The sequence below is a fragment of the Amblyraja radiata genome, chromosome 32, assembly GCF_010909765.2.
Source record: "Amblyraja radiata isolate CabotCenter1 chromosome 32, sAmbRad1.1.pri, whole genome shotgun sequence".
Classification (NCBI taxonomy): domain Eukaryota; kingdom Metazoa; phylum Chordata; class Chondrichthyes; order Rajiformes; family Rajidae; genus Amblyraja; species Amblyraja radiata.
Window position 1 is genome coordinate 21689760 of NC_045987.1, and position 22157 is coordinate 21711916.

Sequence of the window (22157 nt, forward strand, 5' to 3'; positions counted from 1 at the left end):
GCCGCCCGCCCGACGGCTCCGGGAGGGGGGAGAGAGCAGGCCCGCCCATTACCCTGCCGGTAGCTGTTCAAGGCCTAGCCACCCGATAGGGCGGGCTTACCTGGGGTGGCTGCTCGAAGACGTCCTCACCGGCGCTGCCCCGAAGATCCCTGGGCGCTGGCTGCCCGTCCGGCTCAGCAGCGGGGTGGAGCCTCAGCCAGTCGTGTCGTCGGTCCCGCAACGGATTTCCCGGCAGCTCTGCTGCGGGCGCGGCCGGTCTCCGACAACACCGGCGACTGTGGGTGGAGTCCCTACAAGCAGTGGTGGGGCGAGGCTCATTGATGCCGGCCGCTAAAATGGCCGCCGCGGCCTACTCTCACATGGCCACCGCAGCGACACCAAAAATGGCTGCCACGGCCGGCTGGAAATGACGCTCGACCTGCTGACCGCCGTCAACAGCGCCACCTCTGGTCGAGTGGCATCTCTGAAGCCTGACCGATGTCTACAGCGCCACCCCTGGTTCAAGCACAGCTAATCGAACCATTTTGGACTTTGCTGTATCTTTGCTGTTTGCTCACTGTAGTTTTTTTTTCCCACTGTACACCTAGCTTAATATGACTATTAGTTTCTTGTTGTATTTGCATTGTTGCCGACAACTTTCTCAGGACACGATCCCCTGCTGGTCGACGTGACCTGTCTATACTTCGTCCGTCCTGCGGCTTTTGCGTTGGTCTCCTTGCGCCCCTCGGCATACCTCGGGATGGCCCACAGCCAGAGTATCGACTGTGCCCGCGGGCCCCACCATCCCGACACACAGCAGGTGTGCCCCTGACCTACGGCAAGAGTCGCCCTCGACCATGCTCGCGCACCTTCGGGTAGCAGGTCAGCGCGCTCCATTCCTTTTCGACATCTGCCCTCATGGCCTTTCTGTTAGTTTACGAGTCAGGCTGCCGCGTTTTGTCAGCCTGCTCGTTTTCCTGCCTCTGGTTCAAGGGGAACTATGTATAAACACAGCTGTAATTTCTATATGGTGAAACAAAAATGCATAAAAATGGCCTTTTAATAAAATCTGACAATGTGCACTTTAACCACATGTGATTTTTTCTTCTATTACAAATCTCAAATTGTGGAGTACAGAGGCAAATAAATAAATGATGGGTCTTTGCCCCAAACATTATGGCAGGCACTGTATGTGAACAGATAGATGGGATGCCCTGAAATTCTCATCTGTTAGAAGATCACTCTGCCGATACATTTCCTCTGCCTTAGAAGTCAAGCAGTCAAGTTGCTCGTTCCTCATCTTTCAATCACTTCCGTAAGGCTGCAGTTCTGGTCCAGTGCTAGGGGCGTGATACTTTATTTCTGCAGGGACACTGCAGAATTGGCTGGCTCTGGTGAATCTAAGAAACTCTCTGTCTATGTACTGAGAACAATGGTCATTCGTCTCCTATTTGTTTGAACATTTCCATCACATTTATTTTCATAACAACAATCCAAGTATTTATTTTAATGATTTTCATTCTTCAAGTGGAGGTCAGCATTTCCTTGTGGTCCAATTATGATCTGTGTGATTGCAGGGTGGTCGGTCTTGCCCTTGATTCCTGGTGGTCTAGCATGGGGTGTACATCTGTTTTCTCTATTATCCTGTAAACATGCGTCCATATTCCCACATGATCAAAGATAGTTGTCATGTTGCAGAAGACCACAACTGTTGCTTATTTTTGCAAGAGCCTAAATTGGTCTCCAATGTCAAACAAGATTTCCTTTATCCACAATGTTGAATAATGTAACCCTTCACACAATAATTTTTGGCGTAATATACACTTCAGCTTCAAGAATATTTATGGTCAGTTTTAGAAATAATTGCAGATTATATTATCAAGATGCAATATTTTGTCTGTCATTAAACAAAAGGCAAGGGAACATATGGGGAAACACACCAGCACAATAGCCAGGTCTGATTGCATCATCAAAGACCTCCCCATCACCATGAACAGCAGTAAACTACTGAAATGGTTCACTTGCTGTTGTTGCAGATCATCGCCCATGCTCACCAAACCTGATGGTGAACTGAGACAAATTAGACCTCCATCAACACAATCTATAAAGCATTTGAAACATAAATGTTCAATACGTTGGCACAATGTACTGAAAGTGATCCTCATCACTGGTATTACAAAAAAAAACTTGTTTTCTCACCTAAATCTCGTCCGACAATAGATTATATAGGGAACAGAAATGTTGAGTGTTGGGAGTGGCTCTGCAGAAGCTGATAACAACAGCTGCATGATTATATTTTCATTGTTGCACCTTCTATTGCATTGATGAAAAGCAGTATCTGTTGGATCTTTTTGCCTTTTATTTCTTGTTAGCATTGCCAAGGATAACGTAGGTAATCGTTGCCAGGCTACTCATAGGTTTCAGTTGCACTGATCAGAAACCATACATTGGAATCAGATTCAAGGGAATTTCCCTCAGATCAGACGTTACGTGTCTGAACTTGTAATTAGGTTTGGGGGAGTAGGAGTAGGTTAAAAGGATACTGAGGTGTTTGCCCTTGACTTGTTCCAGATGAATTGCAACAGAATGGATTAAAAGCTTGACAATGAGCCATTTGAGGGCTGAATCCATGATAGAAACAAGATTTGCCCTCCCTTCCCTCCGCGCATTTAGATTTAATTACATTCCAAGTCAAACCCAATCCCACTGAGTCGGGACACTGTTGAATGAGAGTAAATTGTGTCTACCTGCAACAACTTTAATGGGTGAATTAAAATCAGCCTTTAACCTAAATGAAGCAGTCAACATTTCCTTGGTTGGAACATCTTCACAGCCTGCTGATGAACATCTAGAAGGCAGAGCGTATATCGGTAGGCGGTGAAACTGATACATATAGGATTCCTGGTGAGATCACTTCCGAAATGCTGAATTTTTTTCTTGTTGTTTTGTTTGATAATTCAAATATTGCCACAATTGTTTCAAGGTTAGTCATAAGTCACTACCTGTTTCTCCTCCATGCCTGCATCCTTTTGCAGCAGCTGGAGGCCCAGCTTCAAAATCTCCTTCTTCACACCGAGCATAAATCTCAGAATAGTTTTCATATCATTTGGTTGGAAAGGATTTCCACACATTCATAAAATCATTCTCCCTGATCAGGTTTGATTTGATGGTCGGAAAAACAGAGTAGAATTTAGTCTCTCCATCATAAAATGTACAAGTGAAGCTGTTAAACCATCTTTTGCGTTGCAGTCACATACCGTACATCACAGGAACAGGCCCGCTGACCCATAGTGTCTGCGCCGAACATGATCTAACTAATCTCTGCCTGCATGTGATCCATATCCCTCCATTCCTTGCATAGCCTGTGCATATCCAAAAGTCTCTTGAATGCCACAATTGTATCTGCATTCACCATCACCCCTGCAGCAAGTTACACACACCCATCATGCTGTTTTTTTTTTTTTTTTTTTAAACACTTCCCTGCACATCTCTTTTAAACTTTGCTCTTTAGTCTTTGACATTTCCATCCTGGGAAAAAAAGATTCTATGCTATGTCTGCCTCTCATAATATTGTATATATATATCAGGTCTCCCTTCAACCTCTAACACTCCAGAGAAAACAATTCAAATGTTGTTCAACCTTTCTTTGTAGTTTACTATCCTATAACCTAGACAGCATTTTGGTAAACTTCTCCTGCAACCTTTCCAGGGCCTCAACATAATTCCTGTAATGGGGTGTCCAGAACTGCCCCATTACTCCAAATGCAGCCTAACCAAAGTTTTATAAAGCTGCGCCATGTCTTCCTGACTTGTATACTCAATGTCTCGACAATTAAATGTAAGCATTACCATATGTCTTCTTTACTACTCAATTTACTTGTTTTGACACTTTCAGGGAGTTATGGACTTGGATCCCAAGATCCCTCTGTGTATCAATGTTGTTATGGGTCATGCCATTAGTTGTATATTATTCCCTTACATTCGACTCCCCAAACTGTAACACCTCATATTAAACTCGGATTAAACTCTAGCTGCCATTTCTCCGTCAATATATGTAAGTGATCTAATCCTGCTCAAACCTTTGACAGCCTTCCTTATTCTCTCCAAATCCACCAATTTGGGTGTCTGCAAGCCTACTAACCAACCCATCCACATCAGCCTTCGCAATATACAGTGACTTGCAAAAGTATTCATACCCCTTGAACTTTTCCACATTTTGTCACGTTACAACCACAAACGTAAATGTATTTTATTGGGATTTTATGTGATAGACCAACACAAAGTGGCGCATAATTGTGAATTGGAAGGAAAATGATACACGGTTTTCAATTTTTTTACAAATAAAAAACTGAAAAGTGTGGCGTGCAAAAGTATTCAGCCCCCTTTACTCTGATACCTCTAAATAAAATTGCCTTCAGAAGTCACCTAATTAGTAAATAGAGTCCACTTGTGTGTAATCTAATCTCAGTATAAATACAGTTGTTCTGTGAAGGCCTCAGAGGTTTGTTAGAGAACATTAGTGAACAAACAGCATCATGAAGCCCAAGGAACACAGCAGACAGGTCAGGGATAAAGTTGTGGAGAAGTTTAAAGCAGGGTTAGGTTATAAAAAAATATCCCAAGCTTTGAACATCTCACGGAGCACTGTTCAATCCATCATCCGAAAATGGAAAGAGTATGGCACAACTGCAAACCTACCAAGACATGGCCGTCCACCTAAACTGACAGGCCAGGCAAGGAGAGCATTGATCAGAGAAGCAGCCAAGAGGCCCATGGTAACTCTGGAGGAGCTGCAGAGATCCACTGCTCAGGTGGGAGAATCTGTCCACAGGACAACTATTAGTCGTGCACTCCACAAATCGGGCCTTTATGGAAGAGTGGCAAGAAGAAAGCCATTGTTGAAAAAAAGCCATAAGATGTCCTGTTTGCAGTTTCCCACAAGCCATGTGGGGGACACAGCAAACATGTGGAGGAAGGTGCTCTGGTCAGATGAGACCAAAATTGAAGTTTTTGGCCTAAATGCAAAACGCTATGTGTGGCGGAAAACTAACACTGCACATCACCCTGAACACACCATCCCCACTGTGAAACATGGTGGTGGCAGCATCATGCTGTGGGGATGCTTTTCTTCAGCAGGGACAGGGAAGCTGGTCAGAGTTGATGGGAAGATGGATGGAGCCAAATACAGGGCAATCTTGGAAGAAAACCTGTTAGAGTCTGCAAAAGACTTGAGACTGGGGCGGAGGTTCACCTTCCAGCAGGACAACGACCCTAAACATACAGCCAGAGCTACAATGGAATGGTTTAGATCAAAGCATATTCATGTGTTAGAATGGCCCAGTCAAAGTCCAGACCTAAATCCAATTGAGAATCTCTGGCAAGACTTGAAAATTGCTGTTCACATACGCTCTCCATCCAATCTGACTGAGCTTGAGGTATTTTGCAAAGAAGAATGGGCAAAAATTTCAGTCTCTAGATGTGCAGAGCTGGTAGAGACATACCCCAAAAGACTTGCAGCTGTAATTGCAGCGAAAGGTGGTTCTACAAAGTATTGACTCAGGGGGGCTGAATACTTTTGCACGCCACACTTTTCAGTTTTTTATTTGTAAAAAAATTTGAAAACCATGTATCATTTTCCTTCCACTTCACAATTATGCACCACTTTGTGTTGGTCTATCACATAAAATCCCAATAAAATACATTCACGTTTGTGGTTGTAACGTGACAAAATGTGGAAAAGTTCAAGGGGTATGAATACTTTTGCAAGCCACTGTATATATATCTGTCCCAGCACAGATCCCTAAGGAACACCGTTGGTCCAGCCAGATTAACTCCCTTCCATCATTACCTCTGTAAACCAGTTCTGAAACTAAACTACCACATCACTGTGGATCCCGTGCATCTTCATCTACTGGATCAGCCTGCCATAAGAGACCTTGTCAAATGCCTTATTAAAATCCATGTAGACAACATCCACTGCCCTACCCTCATCAGTCACTCATTAATCACTAATTAATCCACTCACAATGACTGAATGAACAGTTTGGAAAAACTGCATTAAAACTGCTATTGATGAATTTTACATCTTTATTACAGAGCTTTGTCTAGTGTATTGCTCTATACCTTTATTTTTCAGTCATTTTTGGACTTTGGAATTAATGCTTTATTTACATTATGTAATTCTCAGAAAAAATCGTTAAGGTTTAACATTACAAGGACTAATCTTTCTGCAGCTGTAATGTGAACTGCGATATTTCTGTGTGACTGAAACTGTACTGAAAAGCTAAGGTAAGCAAATAGCCAAAGGAAGCTTGATTCTTATAGCTCCTCATAGACGATGGTGATGAGAGCAGATTGCATGGCCTCTGTGATTGGCTCCGCTGATCAGTATCACAGCCCATCCTGTACATCGCCTTCCTCCAAATTCTCTAAATCATTTGTGTTCACAAGTCTATTGTTCTCATGTTTGGATATTTTCAGTGACAGAGCATCCACTGTTGCTGGGAACAGCAATTCAAGGATTCACGATCCTCTTCCAAGAGACATTTGTCTTCCTTTTAATCCTCTGTCTTCCTTTCCGATCCTCTGGAACCAAGCAAACCTTATCCTGAGATGTTCACTTGGTTCCAGAATCTCCCGCCGTCTGCCTCTAGCCCTAACCCTTCAATCCTCCTAGATTCTTGTGAGTCACAATGGGATCACGTATTCTTGCAAGTTCCAGTGAATATTAATCAGTCTCATTATATCACTTGCTGGTGGCAATTGATGTTTTGTATGCTTTTCTGGGATCAGCCAGTAGATCGTAGAGTCTGGGGCAAGCATTGACAAGAACAAGTGCATCCCATTCCAGGCCTTCTTGGCAAATACAAAGTGAACAAAGAGCTGGATGATCTATTCATTTGCACTGTAACCATCTCGTGGGTGATGTACAACAGTACTAAGGCTCCAAATGTACACAAAGATCTGTTGGAGAAGCCTTCCTTGCTACTAAATCCCTCTTGGAACAGCCCAGTCATCTCAGCATTCAATCTAATTCAACTATGTAGCTTTGAGAGCAATGTTGGGATATCGTCCTGTAGGCACAGAGACCATAATGGCATGTAGTACTAATTCTCGGCTTCTGTATCTCCACTCTGTACTTATAGTGACAACCAAGCTCATTTGTATTTAAACCATATGCATTCTGATTTATCTAATCCCCTTTATTAGACTAAATTCATTACAGAACAAGGGGAGCATTGAACAAAAACAGAATGCTGGAAGAATTCGACTGGAAGAACTTAATTGTGGTTGTAACTTACCCAAATGGAAGATGGGATGTTGTTCTTCCAATGTACATTTGGCACACTAATACAATGGTATTAACATTTTCCAATTTCAGATAGCCTATATTCCCAGTGCTCACCTCCATAGTTTTCTTATGCCTTTGTTAGTCCATCTCACCATTTCCTCCACCGGGCGCTATTTGCGTATCAACTTCTTCACACCTGGGTCCACCTATCTCCTATCAGCCTTTGTCTCACTCCCTTCCACCACCTGGTCTCATCTGCCCCCCATCTCCTCCCCACCTGGTTCTATCTGTAACTTACCAGCACCTCTTCCATCCCCTAACTACTGCTATCTACTATTGATTTTTCTTGTTCTCTCTCAGTCCTGACACAAGACCTTGACCCGAAATGTGTCTTGCACCCTTTGCCTCTGCAGATTCTGCTTGACCTGCTGAGTTCTTCCAGCATTCTGTTTCTTTGTTTTATATTCCAGCATCAAGGGGGGTGTTTCTGATAGTTAGCCTGTAATTGGAATTATCTCCACTCTCTCAGTTGAATGGTATTCCTACAGTTCCGACAAACTCCGGGTAGAACATTTCCCAAAAAAAACACAGGAGGTCTAAGATTAAATGAAAGAGCTTTAAACAATTCAAGCCATAAAGAATATTTTAGTGTGCATCCTGTTTCCACAGTCAGTGCTCACAAACTTCAAGGACCAGTGTCATTTCCTGATCGGACTGTTCCTGCCTGCCAACAGGTTTTTCCTGTAGTTTAGCTTTATTCTTTCCCAAGTGCTTTTCCTGAAGCATTCCCCTCTGGAGGGATGATCCGGTCAAACACAATAGAGGATCCCTTGCATTCTGATTCCTGTCCCTGAGGCAAACTTTTAAAGATTAAAATGATTGGCTAGAGTTCCTGCCATGACCGTATTACGCCAAGTCTGTGTGTGTGTGTGTCGGAGAGTGACAGGTTTGTGGGGTGAGAAATTGAAGTTTTTCGGGTGTGTTGGTTTTTGATTGAATGGAGAGTGTGTGCTGTTGGTTGTGTGTACAGGGGCAATGTACATATGTATGTTGCCAAGAGTAAGTGTGTTGATTGGTGTGGACGGGTTATGAGTGTGTGGGGATGTTTGTATATGTAGGCTTTGTGTGGTTAGGCTGTGTGTAGGGAGTACAAGTGTGTCTACGGGTGCATTGTGCATTTGGGCTGGGTGCATTTGGGAGGTATTAGGAGAATGCGGTCTGTGCATGAGGAGATTGATTGTAGGACAGGAGATATATGTGTGAGGGTGTATGTGTGTGGAGTGGGGCCAAGGTGTATCTGGCCCCTTGGCTATTTGAGTTACAAAGCACACAGACCCTCAGCGAGTTCTGTATTCAGAAGATGCCAGTGCACGCACGTAGTGGGAATCAGTGGTTCTACCGTTGGCTGGGAAGCAGAAGCAGAAGGGCCCCCATGCCTGAGATACTGGACACGCTCAAACTGTACACAGTGTTCTTAAAAGGGAAATGCATAATAGAGTTATGCACCACAGAAACAGGCCTTATGACCCAATTTGCCCTTGTCGACCCAAATGCCCCATTAGCCCCATTAGTCCCACTTTCCCGCATTAACCTTGTATCCCTCGTAAAACCTGTCCAAATGTTCTTTAAATATTGTTATAGTACCTCATCTGGCAGCTTATTGCATATGCCGACCGCCCTCTGCGTGAAAAAGATACCCGTTCAGTTTCCTTTTAAATCTTTCGCCCTTCACCTTAAACCTATGTCCTCAGGTTCTTGATTCCCCAATTCTAGGTAAAAGATTCTGTGTGTTTACTTTATCCATTCCCCTCATGATCTTGTACACCTCTTTAAGATCATCCCTCAGCCTCCTGTGCTCCAAAGAATAAAGTCCTAATCTACCCAACCTCTCCCTAGAGCTGAAGCACTCAAGTTCTGGAACCCTCCTCGTTAATCTTCTCGATACTCTTTCTCTGCATTCTTCTTGTGGTAGGGTGACCAAATCTGAACACCATACTCCAAAATTAGCCTTACCAATATCTTGAATAACTGTAACATAACATCCCAACTTCTATATTCAATACTCTGACTGATGAAGGCCAACATACCCAAAGCCTTCTTGACCACCCTATCGGCATGTGGTGCATCTTTCAAGAAATTATGTGCCTGCACTCCACGATTCCTCCACTCTACAATACTCCCCAGGACCATTGCGTTCACTGTGATGGGCCTACCCTGGTTTGATTTCCCAAAATGCAACAAGTCGCACTTATCTGCTTTAAACTCTATCAACCATTCCTGAGCCCACTTGTCCAACTGATCAAGATCCTGCTGCAAGTTTTGATAACCACCTTTGCCATTAATGACACCACCTACTTTAGTGTCATCTGCAAACTTAATATTCATTCCTTCTACGTTCTCATCTAAATCATTGATGTAAACCACACAAAGCAATGGGCCTAGCTTAGGTCCCTGAAGCACACCACTACTCACAGGCCTCCAGTCCAATAAAACAACTTTCCACCATCATCCTCTGCTTCCTTCCATTAAACCAACTCTTTATCCAGGTGGCTAGCGCTCCGTGGATCCCATGCAATGTAATCTTCTAAAGCAGTTTACCATGCCGAACCTTATCAAAGGTCATGCTGAAATCCATATAGACATTTCAGTGCTTGCCAATTAAGGAGATACTTTATTATTTTTTAAATAATTTATTCTGATTATATGGTGGAATTTTCATTACTTGAAGCAACACACAGTTTTCTGTTCATCTTCATGCACTATATGGCATTGTATTATTCATTAAATGGGTTGCAAGATTTGGAGTGACTAATTTGGCTCTTTAATGTTCAATCACCACCGTTTATAATCAATGGTTTTTCAGCAACAAAATATTTATATGCAGCATTATACAAATGCAAGCATATTTAGGCTTCTGAATTACAGAGAAAAGTCTGGTACTTTTGATTTTGACGTAAACATAAATGTGTTTGTAAACAATTTAGTTTGCTGTAACATTTTGCTGTAACACTGGGTCAGCATGAAAGATCAAACATTTCTGGAAATTTGTAGGAAACGTTTGGTCGGCATGTAAAATATGCTTTACAGTGAAAGGACACTTTAAAAAACCCACTTGATTCTAGTTAAACAAGCCTTTGAGTTCGTCAATGAGGTTTTTGATCATCAAATACCACCCACGTTGTGTTACATTTAGAACATTTTTTGATTACTTTCAGCTTTCCAAACTTGTTAAATTTATGTTAGTACAAAGCGTGTTGACTTGCACATTTCTAAAAACAAGTAACGAAAGTGCCAGAAGTGGCGAATCGCTCACACAGCATTGTGGGCAGGGAGAACATGTTAATGTTTCAGGTCATTGACTCTTCCCATAACTGGAAAAGCAGAGGATAAATAAACTCTGAAAATGTAGGGGGGAGGGTGGAATCCAGGAGGAGATAACAAAAGAGAAGGTTTATGGCAGTGTGGGAGGAAAGAGAAATTAAATGTGACACAAGGACAGAAACAACAGCTGGGTCGAGAAGAGATCTGAATGGAAGATGCAGGAACCTGATCAGAAATTACTAAATTTAGTTTAACACAGACCTCCGCTTCTGTTCTCTCCCTCATTTTCCTGCTTGACAGTATTCTGCAATCAAGAACAGAAGTGCTTCACGGTCAGGATGTAAACAGACTTTGCTAGTGTCAGTCCTCTTCAGCCAGCAGGCTTTAGCTGCAAAATATTTTGCTTACAATCTGGAAGATTAGTACTTATGTTATGTGACTTGGAGGGGAACTAGCAGGTGATGTTTGCTGGCACTTGCTGCCCAGGTCCTTCTTAATAGTAGAGGTCACAGGTTGAGGAAGTGCTGTCGGAGTAGCCTGGGTATATTGTACAACTGCAGTACATTTTTATAAGTGTGGTACACTGCAACCACTCTGTTCTGGTGGGGGAACGAATGTGGTGGGTTGGGTGCCTATCAAGCAGGCTGCTAAATCCTGGATGGTGTCAAGCTTCTTGAGAGTTTTTGGAGCTACATTCAACCAAACATATGGAGCAAGTTCCATCACACTCCTGACTTGTGGAAAGGCTTGTAGAGTTATAAGGAGGTGAGTCACTTGCCACAGGGCACTCGGTCTCAATTGCTCTTGTAGCCATGTTTAGCTTAGTTTAGTTTAGAGATACAGCGTGGAAACAGGCCCTTCGACTCACTGAGTCCGTGCCGACCAACGATCACCCATACACTAGTTCTATCCACTGGGGACAATTTTCAGAAGCCAATTAACCTACAAACCCGCACGTCTTTGGAGTGTGGGAGGAATCCAGAGCACCCAGAGAAAACCCACGCAGTCACAGGCAGAACGTAAAGCTCTGTACACTCAGCCCCCATGGTCAGGATCAAACCCGGGTCTCTGACGCCGTAAGGCAGCAACTCTACCAGTGCAGCACTGTGCTGCCCATGTATTTATGTGACTGGTCCAGTTGAATTTCTGACCATTGGTGGCTCCCAGTATGTTGCACTCAGATGTGATCTCTGGATCATGTTGCACCGAGATGTGAGCTGCTAAACAGTTACAAATGGAAGTGAACATTATGCGATCATCAGTGATCATTCACTTTTCTGGCACTATGATGGAAGGAAGGTCACTTTTAAGTTCGGAAGGTATTTAAACTTTTCTGAGGAATTCCGGCAATAATGTCCTAGAGCAGAATGATTGATCTCTAACAACTACAACCCTTTCGTTGGTGAATTATTTTACAACTGCAAGACTGGTTTTAATTACTTTTAAAGGTGGACCCCAACTATTCCTTCCTTTCAATCGCACAACTAAAGTGTACTCGGGGAGGAAAAAAATTGTGTTTGATCATTTGATGGTACTGACATTTCTTTGCATCTTCTGGAATGTTGTCTCATTGAGCCAGATTTCAAGGGTACAATCTCTACCCCATTATCTCCATGCTGTGCTCACCTGACTATCATTTTCCACGCCTTGTTTTATCAACTCTATCCTTGTTCCATCAACGCTTTCCTTGTTCCAGCTTTCAGTTACAGTTTAACTAAACAAGGCACGATTTGTTGATTTACACTGGAGAAAGTATTTCTGAATATCGTGAGTGAAAATTCTTGGAGATGGGGTCTGTGAAAAATCCAACTATGTTGACTCTGATTTGATCTGATGTTTTCTTTAGATCTGTTGATTTCAGTAGAATCTTGTAGCACACAAGATTATTTGGATTGTTCAGCAATCAAATTGCCCTGAGACCATCCACCTATACTTAGTTCATTACCATCTACAAATGCCCATTTGGGGATTGGATAGAAACTGTTCAAACAGCATGTACAATCTATCTATATTACTAAAAGTCTGATCTTGACCGCTTTTGGCCCACTGTGCTGCGATTTCCGAGAGAACGCCTCCACCTACGGCCGTCATTTTTGTCCACCTCGCTCAGAGCCCACGTCTGCCTTCCTGGACCAGAGGATTTTTCCCATCGATGAAAAATCAGAGAGATATTATTGATTTTTTTTAAATCACCATTCTCCCTGCTGCCCCTGCTGGAGGGAGGGGGAGGGACTATAAAACCAGGAAGTGGTGTGCCTCACTCAGTCTCTGCAAGATGGAGGACACGTCTCTCTGAGCTCTGATTAACACTGAACACATGTCTACTCAACTGTGAGTGATCTTAATGTGGTTTGAATATGAAAATATGGTTGTTTGAAGTAAAAAGGCACTGCCTGCAAATGGTTGTTTGGGCGGTTTGGGTTGAAGTAAAAAGGCACTCTCTCTCTCTCTCCCCTCCTCTCTCTCCCCACCTCTCCCCCCTCTCCCTCTCCCCCCCTCCCCCCCTCCCCCCCTCTCTTTCTCCCCTCTTTTTCTCCCCCTCCTCCCCTCAATCCTCTCCCCCACCCTCCCTCCCCTAAACCCCCCTCCCCTCCACACCCCCTCCCCCCTTCCCTCCACCCTCCCCCTCCCTGCTCCCCACCTCTCCCCTCTCCCCTCACCTCACCCCCTCTCAGCACCGCCTCTCTCCCCCTCACTCAGCACCCCCTCTCTCTCCCCCCCTCCCCCCTCTCCCCCCCTCTCTCTCTCTCCCCTCTTTCTCTCCCCCTATCTCCTCCCCTCCCTCTCTCCCCTCCTCCCTCACCTTTCCCCCTCACCCACCCTCCCTCTTCTCCTCCCCTCCACCCCCCTCTCCTTCTTGCCCCTCTCCCTCTGTCTCTGCCTCTCTATCTGTCTCTGCCCCTTCTCTCTCTGCCCTCACTCTCTACCCCCGCCCCCCCTCTCTAGATGTGACTGCAAGTTGGGGGCTATGCGTCAGTAGATAGGGTGGTTATGGGGTAAAAGGAGCAAATTAATAATATTAATATAATATCAAGGGGGGTAATTAGCGTGTGTGCGGGGGGGGGGGGGGGGGGGGGATAGTTAGTGTGTGTGACGCTGCATGCCGCCTCCCCCCCCCACAACCGCACGTTGGGGGAACAGACCCAACGGGTCTGCAATTAGTCTAGTAGATTTATATTGGGTAAGAAAGGCTTTCAGCCATTATGAAATAATCAAGCTGATACATCCATTGCTCTTTTAATATGGAAGCTGCTGGAGACTTGACACACCCTTGATAAACCCCATGGAGCTGATTTTGCGAAGGGGGTGGTTCAAAAATGTTATACATTCCAGAAATTGAAGTATATTTAATCAAAATAAATTCATGATGTTTATGGAAAAATGTTAATCCTCGGAGAAGATAAAATTGAATCAGATGTTGTGAAATTTTAATGTGACGGAAGTTGCCATCAGATAATGGTATAATTGGGGAGTTTTCCTGTCTTTCTCAATCCACAATTTTCTACCCTTTTAACTTAATAATTTGATGTAAAGGCAACTGGAATATAAAACCTCATCCAGTAAATTGAGTATAATCATAGAAGGAGGTCATTCAGCCCATCATATCAGTCAGTCAAAAAACAGACAAGGTATCAGGACCCCCCCAGCGGGTCAGGCAGCATGTACAGTGTAAATGTGATTCGGGCTTCTGGCCGTACTACCCTTTTGGCCAGTGAACTCTACACCTACAAGCAATTACTTCAATGCTGAGCCTGCTGATTTTTTAGTCCTATGTTGAGACAGTGTGTCCTTCTTACTTTTTCTACCAATGAAGGAAATCATTTGCTAGAAAGAAAAACCGTCTCCTGGGCTGTGAAAGTAAGACTTGAAATAAATATCATATAAACTTGCAGCCTTCACTGATGACACTTTGTGCTTGAAATGGACCCAGATTGATTAATGTTATTAAAAATCTCCTTCAGATAGTTCATCAAGAGGGACGCCTCGTTCCGAGGATCAGGAGTCAAGAGTGGGAGAGAAGGCTCAGAGTTCTCATGAATCTGAGGGAGGTGACAGGAGCACAGAGAATTTAACCACAGCATCGCCCCCCATCTCCAACAGCCCACCCACCACAGCTGCCCCTGGCACAACTACCGCAGAGGCCATCAGGGAGCCAATCCCACGCTCCACCAGGCCAAATAAAGGTACATTCACAGAGTACTGAATAACAATCAAACAATTTAACATTTTTACAGAGTCTAACACGTATATGGAACAGGTTGCCCGAAAAAGCAAGTGCAATAACATTGAAGTCATTTGGAGAGGTACATGGATAGGAAAAGTTTAAAGGAATTTGGGTCAAACGCAGACAAATAATAATAATAATAATAAATCTTATTTAATGGGCGCCTTTCAGACACCTCAAGGACACCTTACATAGTAATCGGAATAACATATAATCGGAATATAACAAGTAATAAAGACATCACAGAGACACAAATTAAAAACAGAATTCAATCCAAAAACAGAAAATCAAAAACACAGTGTGAAGAGAGAGCAGCGGCAGCCAAAGCGCGCCAGCGTCCACTCTCTCTTCACGGCAGCCATCTTGGACACAGACCTACAGGACTACAATTAGACAAAAAAATCATCCCCCCACAGTGGATAGCACTGTGGAGGAAGGCACAATGTCCAGTCCCCACCCCATGTTCACCCCAAAGTCAGGCCTATTGAGGCCACCGCAATTGCCTCTACGGAGGCCCGATGTCCCTGGCCGTTCTCACCGGGTGTTCTTGCCCCGGCGTCGGGAGAGTCCTTTCGGCGGCTGGGCCACCTGGAACGGCCGCTTCCTGGTTGGAGCCCGCGGCTGCCGAAGCCGACAAGGCCGCGCCGGCCTGGAGCTCCCAGGCTCCCGATGATAAAGTCGGCGCCGCCTCTCCGCACTGCCGCCTCTCCGCACGCCGCCTCTCTGCTCTGCAGACCCGCAGCCCGGAGATGTTGCTCTCGGCGGTCCAGCTCGCCAGAGCTCCAGCGCGTCGCTCCAGCGCGGCGACCCAGGCAAGGCATCGCCCGCTCCGCTCCAGCGCTCCAATGCTGTGCCACCGCCGAGGTAGAGGTGCTGGGCGGTCCCCGCCAGGAAACGGCGCTCCAAGCCCGCAGGTAGGCCACGAGGACGGGTCGACGGGCAGCCCGGAGAAAAGGCTGCCACACCGACCAGGTAGGGACCTAGAAATAAAGTTTACACCTACCCCCCACATTAAAAAGACCATATCCCCTACAAACAAAAAACAGGATTCACTAAAAACTATTAAAAAAACGGATTTAAAACGGACGGCTGCTGGCTAGCTTGGATGAGCAATTCGGTTGGCATAGATGAGTTGGACCGAATGGCCTGTTTCCATGCTCTGTGATTCTGACTTCAAACTGGATTAAATCGTGACATATTTTTGACATCTTTTATTTGTTTTTATTTGTTTGATATTTTCCATGACCTGAATATATCATATGGGGCAAGGCTAGCATTTACTGTCCATCCCTATTTGCCTGCAAAATGAATGACATACCAAGCTATTTTAGAGGGTATTTAACAGTCAATCGTATTGTTAAATATGGAATAACAAGGGCTATGAGAGACCAGACAAGGTTCCAGATGTAATATCTGCCCTCCAGAACTGGGTGTACATCTTGCAATTAATCTAAACATAGAATACTGAAAGGTTTACTTTTAAAACAGTTGGTGTGCCCTATTTTCAATTACAATATCTAAAGTTTAGTTTCATTAATTTGTTTTCTTCTTTGCATTCTTATACACTGAAAAGTGTTTAAATAATTTGAGTATCGGAGCAAGTAGGTCCTACTGCAGTTGAACATGGCCCTGGTGAGACCACACCTGGAGTTTTGTGTGCAGTCTTGGTCTCCTAATTTGGGGAAGGACATTCTTGCTATTGAGGGAGTGCAGCTTTGGTTCACCAAGTTAATTCCCGGGATGGTGGGACTGTCATATGATGAAAGAGTGGGTCGACTGGGCTTGTATTCACTTGAATTTAGAAGGATGAGAGGAGAGCTTATAGAAACATATAAAATTCTTAAGGGATTGGACAGGCTCGATGCAGGAAAAAAATTCATGATGTTGGGGGAGTCCAGAACCAGGGGTCACAGTTTAAGAATAAGGGGTAGGCCATTTAGGACTGAGATGAGGAAAAGTTTTTTCACCCTGAGAGTTGTGAATCTGTGGAACTCTCTGCCTCAGAAGGCAGTGGAGGCCAATTCACTGGATATTTTCAAGAGAGAGTTAGATATAGCTCTTGGGGCTAATGGAATCAAGGGATATGGGGAGAAAGCAGGAACATGGTACTGATTTAGGATGAGCAGCCATGATCATATTGAATGGCGTTGCTGGCTCGAAGGGCCGAATGGCCTACTCCTGTACCTAATTTCTGTATTTCTATGAGAACGAGTAGGCATAGATATCAGCAGCAAGAATTGGCCCCTCAACACTGTTCCACCATTCAATATAATCATAGGTGATCTGATTGTAACCTCAACTCCATATTCCCTCCTAGCCCCACTAACTTTACACCCTTGCTTAAGGCTGAAGTAAATAGAATGTATTTGTCTCTGCCTTAAAAATAATCAAAGACTGTGCTTCTACTGGTTCATACTGAGTGTTCTCAAGGCTCATGACTTTGTGAGATAAACAAGATTCACTGTCTTAAATGGGAATCCCCTTATTTTTAAACAGTGCCCGCTAGTTCTGGATTCTTCCACAAGAGAAAATATCCTCTTTATATCCACCCTGTCAATACCTATTTAGAATTTAATATATTTCAACCAAGGTCCCTTCTTGCCCTTACAAACTCCATCTGACACTAGCCTAGCCCATCCAATTCTTCCTAGTTAACCTGTCCATTTTAGGTTTGGAATGTTTATTTCTGAACTGCTTCAAACATATTTACCTCCATCCTTAAATAAGGAGGCTAATGTTCTATGGCATTCCCTCAGAATGGAGGATGGGTTTTATGTGCTCTGATGTGGCGAATCAGATTATCAATAGGAGTAGCATCTGGAAAATGTGCTGGTTTGGTACTACCAAAGTCCCAAGGGTATCAGGCTATTGTATTCTGAGCGGCAGTCTGCTCCTATCATGGCTTATGCTGGGCTCCTGTGTGTTCCCAATGCATGGCCTCAAGATACTCAGTACCATCTGAAATATTCCTTCTCCGCTCTAACTGGCCATGGGCTAAATGTTCCCTGAGTCCAATGGGGATGCTGTATTTCTTCAAGGAGGCCTGCAGCACACATTTGAATTTAGCTGGAAACCTCTTCCCTTGACAGAGCTCAAAATTGAGCATCTGCTTCAGAAGCTTTAGTGTTAGACATGCAAACAATGTGGCCTGTGCGAAACTGTACACAGTACTCCCAGATGTGATCTCACCAATGCCTTATTACTGAAGCAAAACCAACTGAGTTTATGCTCCTTAACTAACATTGAGTTAGCATTCCCACTTCGTTGCTGTGCTTGAATACTCACCTTTTGTGCCTGAAGATACCCACATTCTTCTGAATCTCAGAATTCTTTGTTTTCTCACAATGTAGATAATACACAGCGCAATAAATTTCCATTAATCCATCTGTTAAAATACAATGCAATTAGTATAAATGAATAGAGATGTCTTTCCCAATGAAATAATGTATGTGCATTTCAAATGGAACCACATTTTTGAAGCATGATTCATTGAGTTTACATTACTTCTTAGTACAATTAGCACAATGAGCAGACAAAGTTCAATGTGTTGCCGCTATTTCCACTCCCGCCACTGTTCAATAACACTGTAAACATTGTTCAATTTAATACTTAACATTTCCTGTCCCAGTACAATCAGAATTAACAATTTGTAATTGAAATATGCAGGGTGCTGTTCCACCCTGAAATATTTCCCACAGTCTGAGACTCATATTACTATTCTTTTTATCCAAAGTCAGGGAAGGTGAGTGTTATGGGACATTGTCAATGATCGAACCACCTATCAAACATCATAGTTATGGCCGTAATGAGGGTGCCTGGATGAAAGATCCCGTGGCAAAAGACAACAAGATCTACGTGACCAACTATTACTATGGAAACAACCTAATAGAATTCAGAAACCTTGAAAACTTTAAACAAGGTGAGCTGTAACACATTTTAAAATCACAGAAGGGGTAACAGACATATTCTTGATACTAATAACTTATGTTTTGTGTCAACTGTCATTTTAAGATAGTGCTTCTGAATAGATTACTTTAGCTTGTCAACTGGTTTGCTGGAAAACTAAAGTGTACTTACAGTACGATTCAACCATGCAATTTCCATTTTACTTTTTACCATGTGTTAGATCCAGTCTATGTACATACAGGCTGAAGTTTGTTAGTGCAAATTGGGTTGGCATCATTCCCACATACCCACAGAGTTTTCTCACTGTTTGGCTCCATCAAGCAGATTATTGCAAGGATCTGATTTCTAAGTGTAGATTTAATTTGGTTTTGAGTGAACTCACCAATATTTTGTTTTAATAACCATGTCATCTTTTCCTATAGGACGATGGAGCAACTTGTACAAACTTCCTTACAACTGGATTGGAACAGGCCATGTTGTTTACAATGGGTCATTGTATTACAATCGGGCTTTTACCCGGAATATAATTAAGTATAATATTAAACAGCGATTTGTGGAAGCCTGGACACTTCTTCATGACGTGGTTTATGAAGACACTACACCATGGAAATGGCGAGGACATTCAGACATTGACTTTGCTGTTGATGAGACTGGCCTCTGGGTCATTTACCCTGCCTCGTATTATGAGTACTCCCAAAATGAAATAATTGTCATCAGTAAACTAGATCCGATCGATCTTTCAATGAAGAAGGAGACAACATGGAAAACAGGCCTCAAACGTAATTCCTATGGTAACTGCTTTATCATCTGTGGTGTTTTGTATGCAGTAGATACTTATAATGAAAAAGAAGGCCAAGTATCTTACGCTTATGATACTCACACAGACACTGAGATAAATCCAAAGTTACCCTTCATCAACGAGTACACTTATACCACTCAGATTGACTACAATCCTAAAGAGAAAGTTCTGTATGCATGGGATAACGGTCATCAGGTCATCTACAAAATAATTTTTGCTTACTGACTTTATACAGAAACATGGCCCATCACAGAGCACTTTTTATTTGACATATTTTGATCATTTATAAAGAATGAGTATTTGCACTTGGGCTGATAGAGAGGTTTAAATGGATGCCAACACTTGTCATAAATGATCATAAATTTAGAAATTACATGATGATTTGTGACTGATCATTCTACACGGGCACAATGTAGGACACGTAAATATACCCCTCCTACCAACTAGTATTTTGAGCCAATGGCAAACGTGCAAAGCTTCTCCGGTTGTATGTCATCGAGATGTGCTGCAGGTTAAACCAGCAGACTAATGTTATTTCTTCAACTACATCAAATTGGCAGACTGCTTTTTTGAAATACCACCAACAAAGTGTTGCAAAATTGAGTCAATAACAAACACACTACACTTTCATTAAAAGTATAGTGATTATAGTCAAAGCATGTTTGATTGACCGCATTTCTTGAAAACACGAATAATATGCATAATTTAAAAATTAAAAGCCCCACTGTGCATTTTAGATGCTTCCATGGCAATGCAAAATTGGCCGTGAGAGGGGTTATAGTCATTAATTACAGGGACAACAAGATTTTTCTTTGCAATGGGGTCCAGGGGTAAGCTGTATATTGAACAACCGATCTGCTACTGGCCATACTGCACCCAGCTGAAATTGAAACTTCATCTCCTCTGAGTTTGTGTTAGTATTACTGTGTCAAAAATTGCACTGTATATATAACCATGTTTTGCAATTTGCTGGATAGTGTGAAACTAGGGCTACTCCTAAATGCCTCACGTACTGTACTCTACTGCATTTTGATTAGAAAAAGTACACATCATATATCTATGTAAACAACGTGTAAATTATGCAAATAGACTTTGATTTAAGGATTTCCATAGGAACAAAGAACAGATTTTAAGTAATTCAAGAAATACAAAATGTATCTTTTATTATAGTTACTTCAGAGTAATTTTAACATTCTGGCCTGAGCATTGCATTTGGCGGGCTGAAAAGAATCAGGCACAAGCAAGTCATTTTGCAGGTCAAAGTAATATTGCAGTCTAAAATATCAAAAGATGCTATGAAACGAATGACTTAAGCTGGGGCATCTTGCCTTAGCTATTGCTCAAGTCATTATACTCACAATCCTTTTAATTCAGTTTTCAAAAATCCGTAAGCCTGATGTTTCAGTCGTTGGCTGAAGGAAATATTGTAGACCAGTTGAGAACTGGTGTAATGCCTATATATATATATACTCCTTACACTGTCAGTGCATAATGTTTGTGTTTTGTATGGAAACCCTTTCGCCTTTAGAAACTGATAATACAGCATTTCACTAATAATGTAATCAAAAGCAGAGCTCAGCCTGTAGATTTCCTTATTTACACAATGGAAGGGAACGTGGCCATGAGTGTGATGAGTTTTATTTCCCCAAGAACTGAGAACATGATTATAAAGGTACTTTGATAAAAAATAATTCAAATATCAATCACACTTTTACTTGGTTTGGACTTATTTACTTTGTGTGGTGCAAAACACCACATGTAACTGATGTGATCTTATCCCACTTGTTGATGACCATACTGCTATCAGGAGTAAATGTCAGCTGGCTTGTGATTTATTATTTTAAGCCTTGCATGCATTGTTCATATGAATTCACAAATACACTTCCTGGACGCTGTGTCAAATTAATGCAGACAATAAATTATCATATTATTTTTAATATGTAGGCCATGGATCACATGCATCACAATACATCAGATTAGTCAACAGCAGCACATATCAGGAACAGCAGCTCATTGACAGATGGCAAGCTGATTGCCTACTGTTTAACAAGAACAAATCACACAAGTCTCATAAAATAAACAGCCATACTTTATTCAACTATCATGCTTTACTTTGGTGGTCTTCTTGGACTGAGATTGGCTGAAGCTTTTGACTATAAGCGTAAATTAAAAAAGTCACTAGAAAGAACCTGGCATTTCAGATGTATCGCTGGAGTCTTCAGAATTTATTAGTTATCAATAGCTATTCGATATAAGATTAATTTCCAAGTCCCTGTTTGCAGACACTGAGCCTGAATTATAAAGTAGACTTGTTTGTTTGCCAATTTCACTCTGAAGTTGAATTGTAGGATACATAAACAATGCAGCTTGACGCTGTCTCTGGTTTTTCCCTTCCTTCCATTGGCAAGTGTCCCATTTCTGCTTGATGATCCTTGCAAATGAGATTTGGAAATTTTAGACTTAGAACTGCAGCGTACTTCCACTTAGCTGGCATTAATTCTGTTGAACTTGGACTTTTATTGAATTTAGCAAATAACTCATACAGTGCAACCAACAAAGATAGCAGCAATGAGGCAATTCTACATTTATTTATTTTTTAGATCTTCTTCTTCTTGCGTATGGCGTGCACAGCCTAA

At 42.7% G+C, this 22157-nt stretch overlaps 1 protein-coding gene across 2 annotated transcripts in view; it reads left to right on the forward strand.

Moving 5' to 3' along the window:
• olfml2a (olfactomedin like 2A) overlaps positions 1 to 21458 on the forward strand; it is a 43915-nt gene extending 22457 nt beyond the window's left edge. The window contains exons 6-8 of one of the 2 annotated variants that reach the window (XM_033049156.1): positions 14554 to 14775; positions 18550 to 18735; positions 19145 to 21458. In XM_033049156.1, the coding sequence (XP_032905047.1) occupies positions 14554 to 14775; positions 18550 to 18735; positions 19145 to 19746 (1010 nt within the window). In that variant the 3' untranslated portion in view covers positions 19747 to 21458. The remainder of the gene's footprint in view (positions 1 to 14553; positions 14776 to 18549; positions 18736 to 19144) is intronic. The other variant, XM_033049157.1, reaches the window with a different exon arrangement.
• Positions 21459 to 22157: the final 699 nt, after the last annotated feature.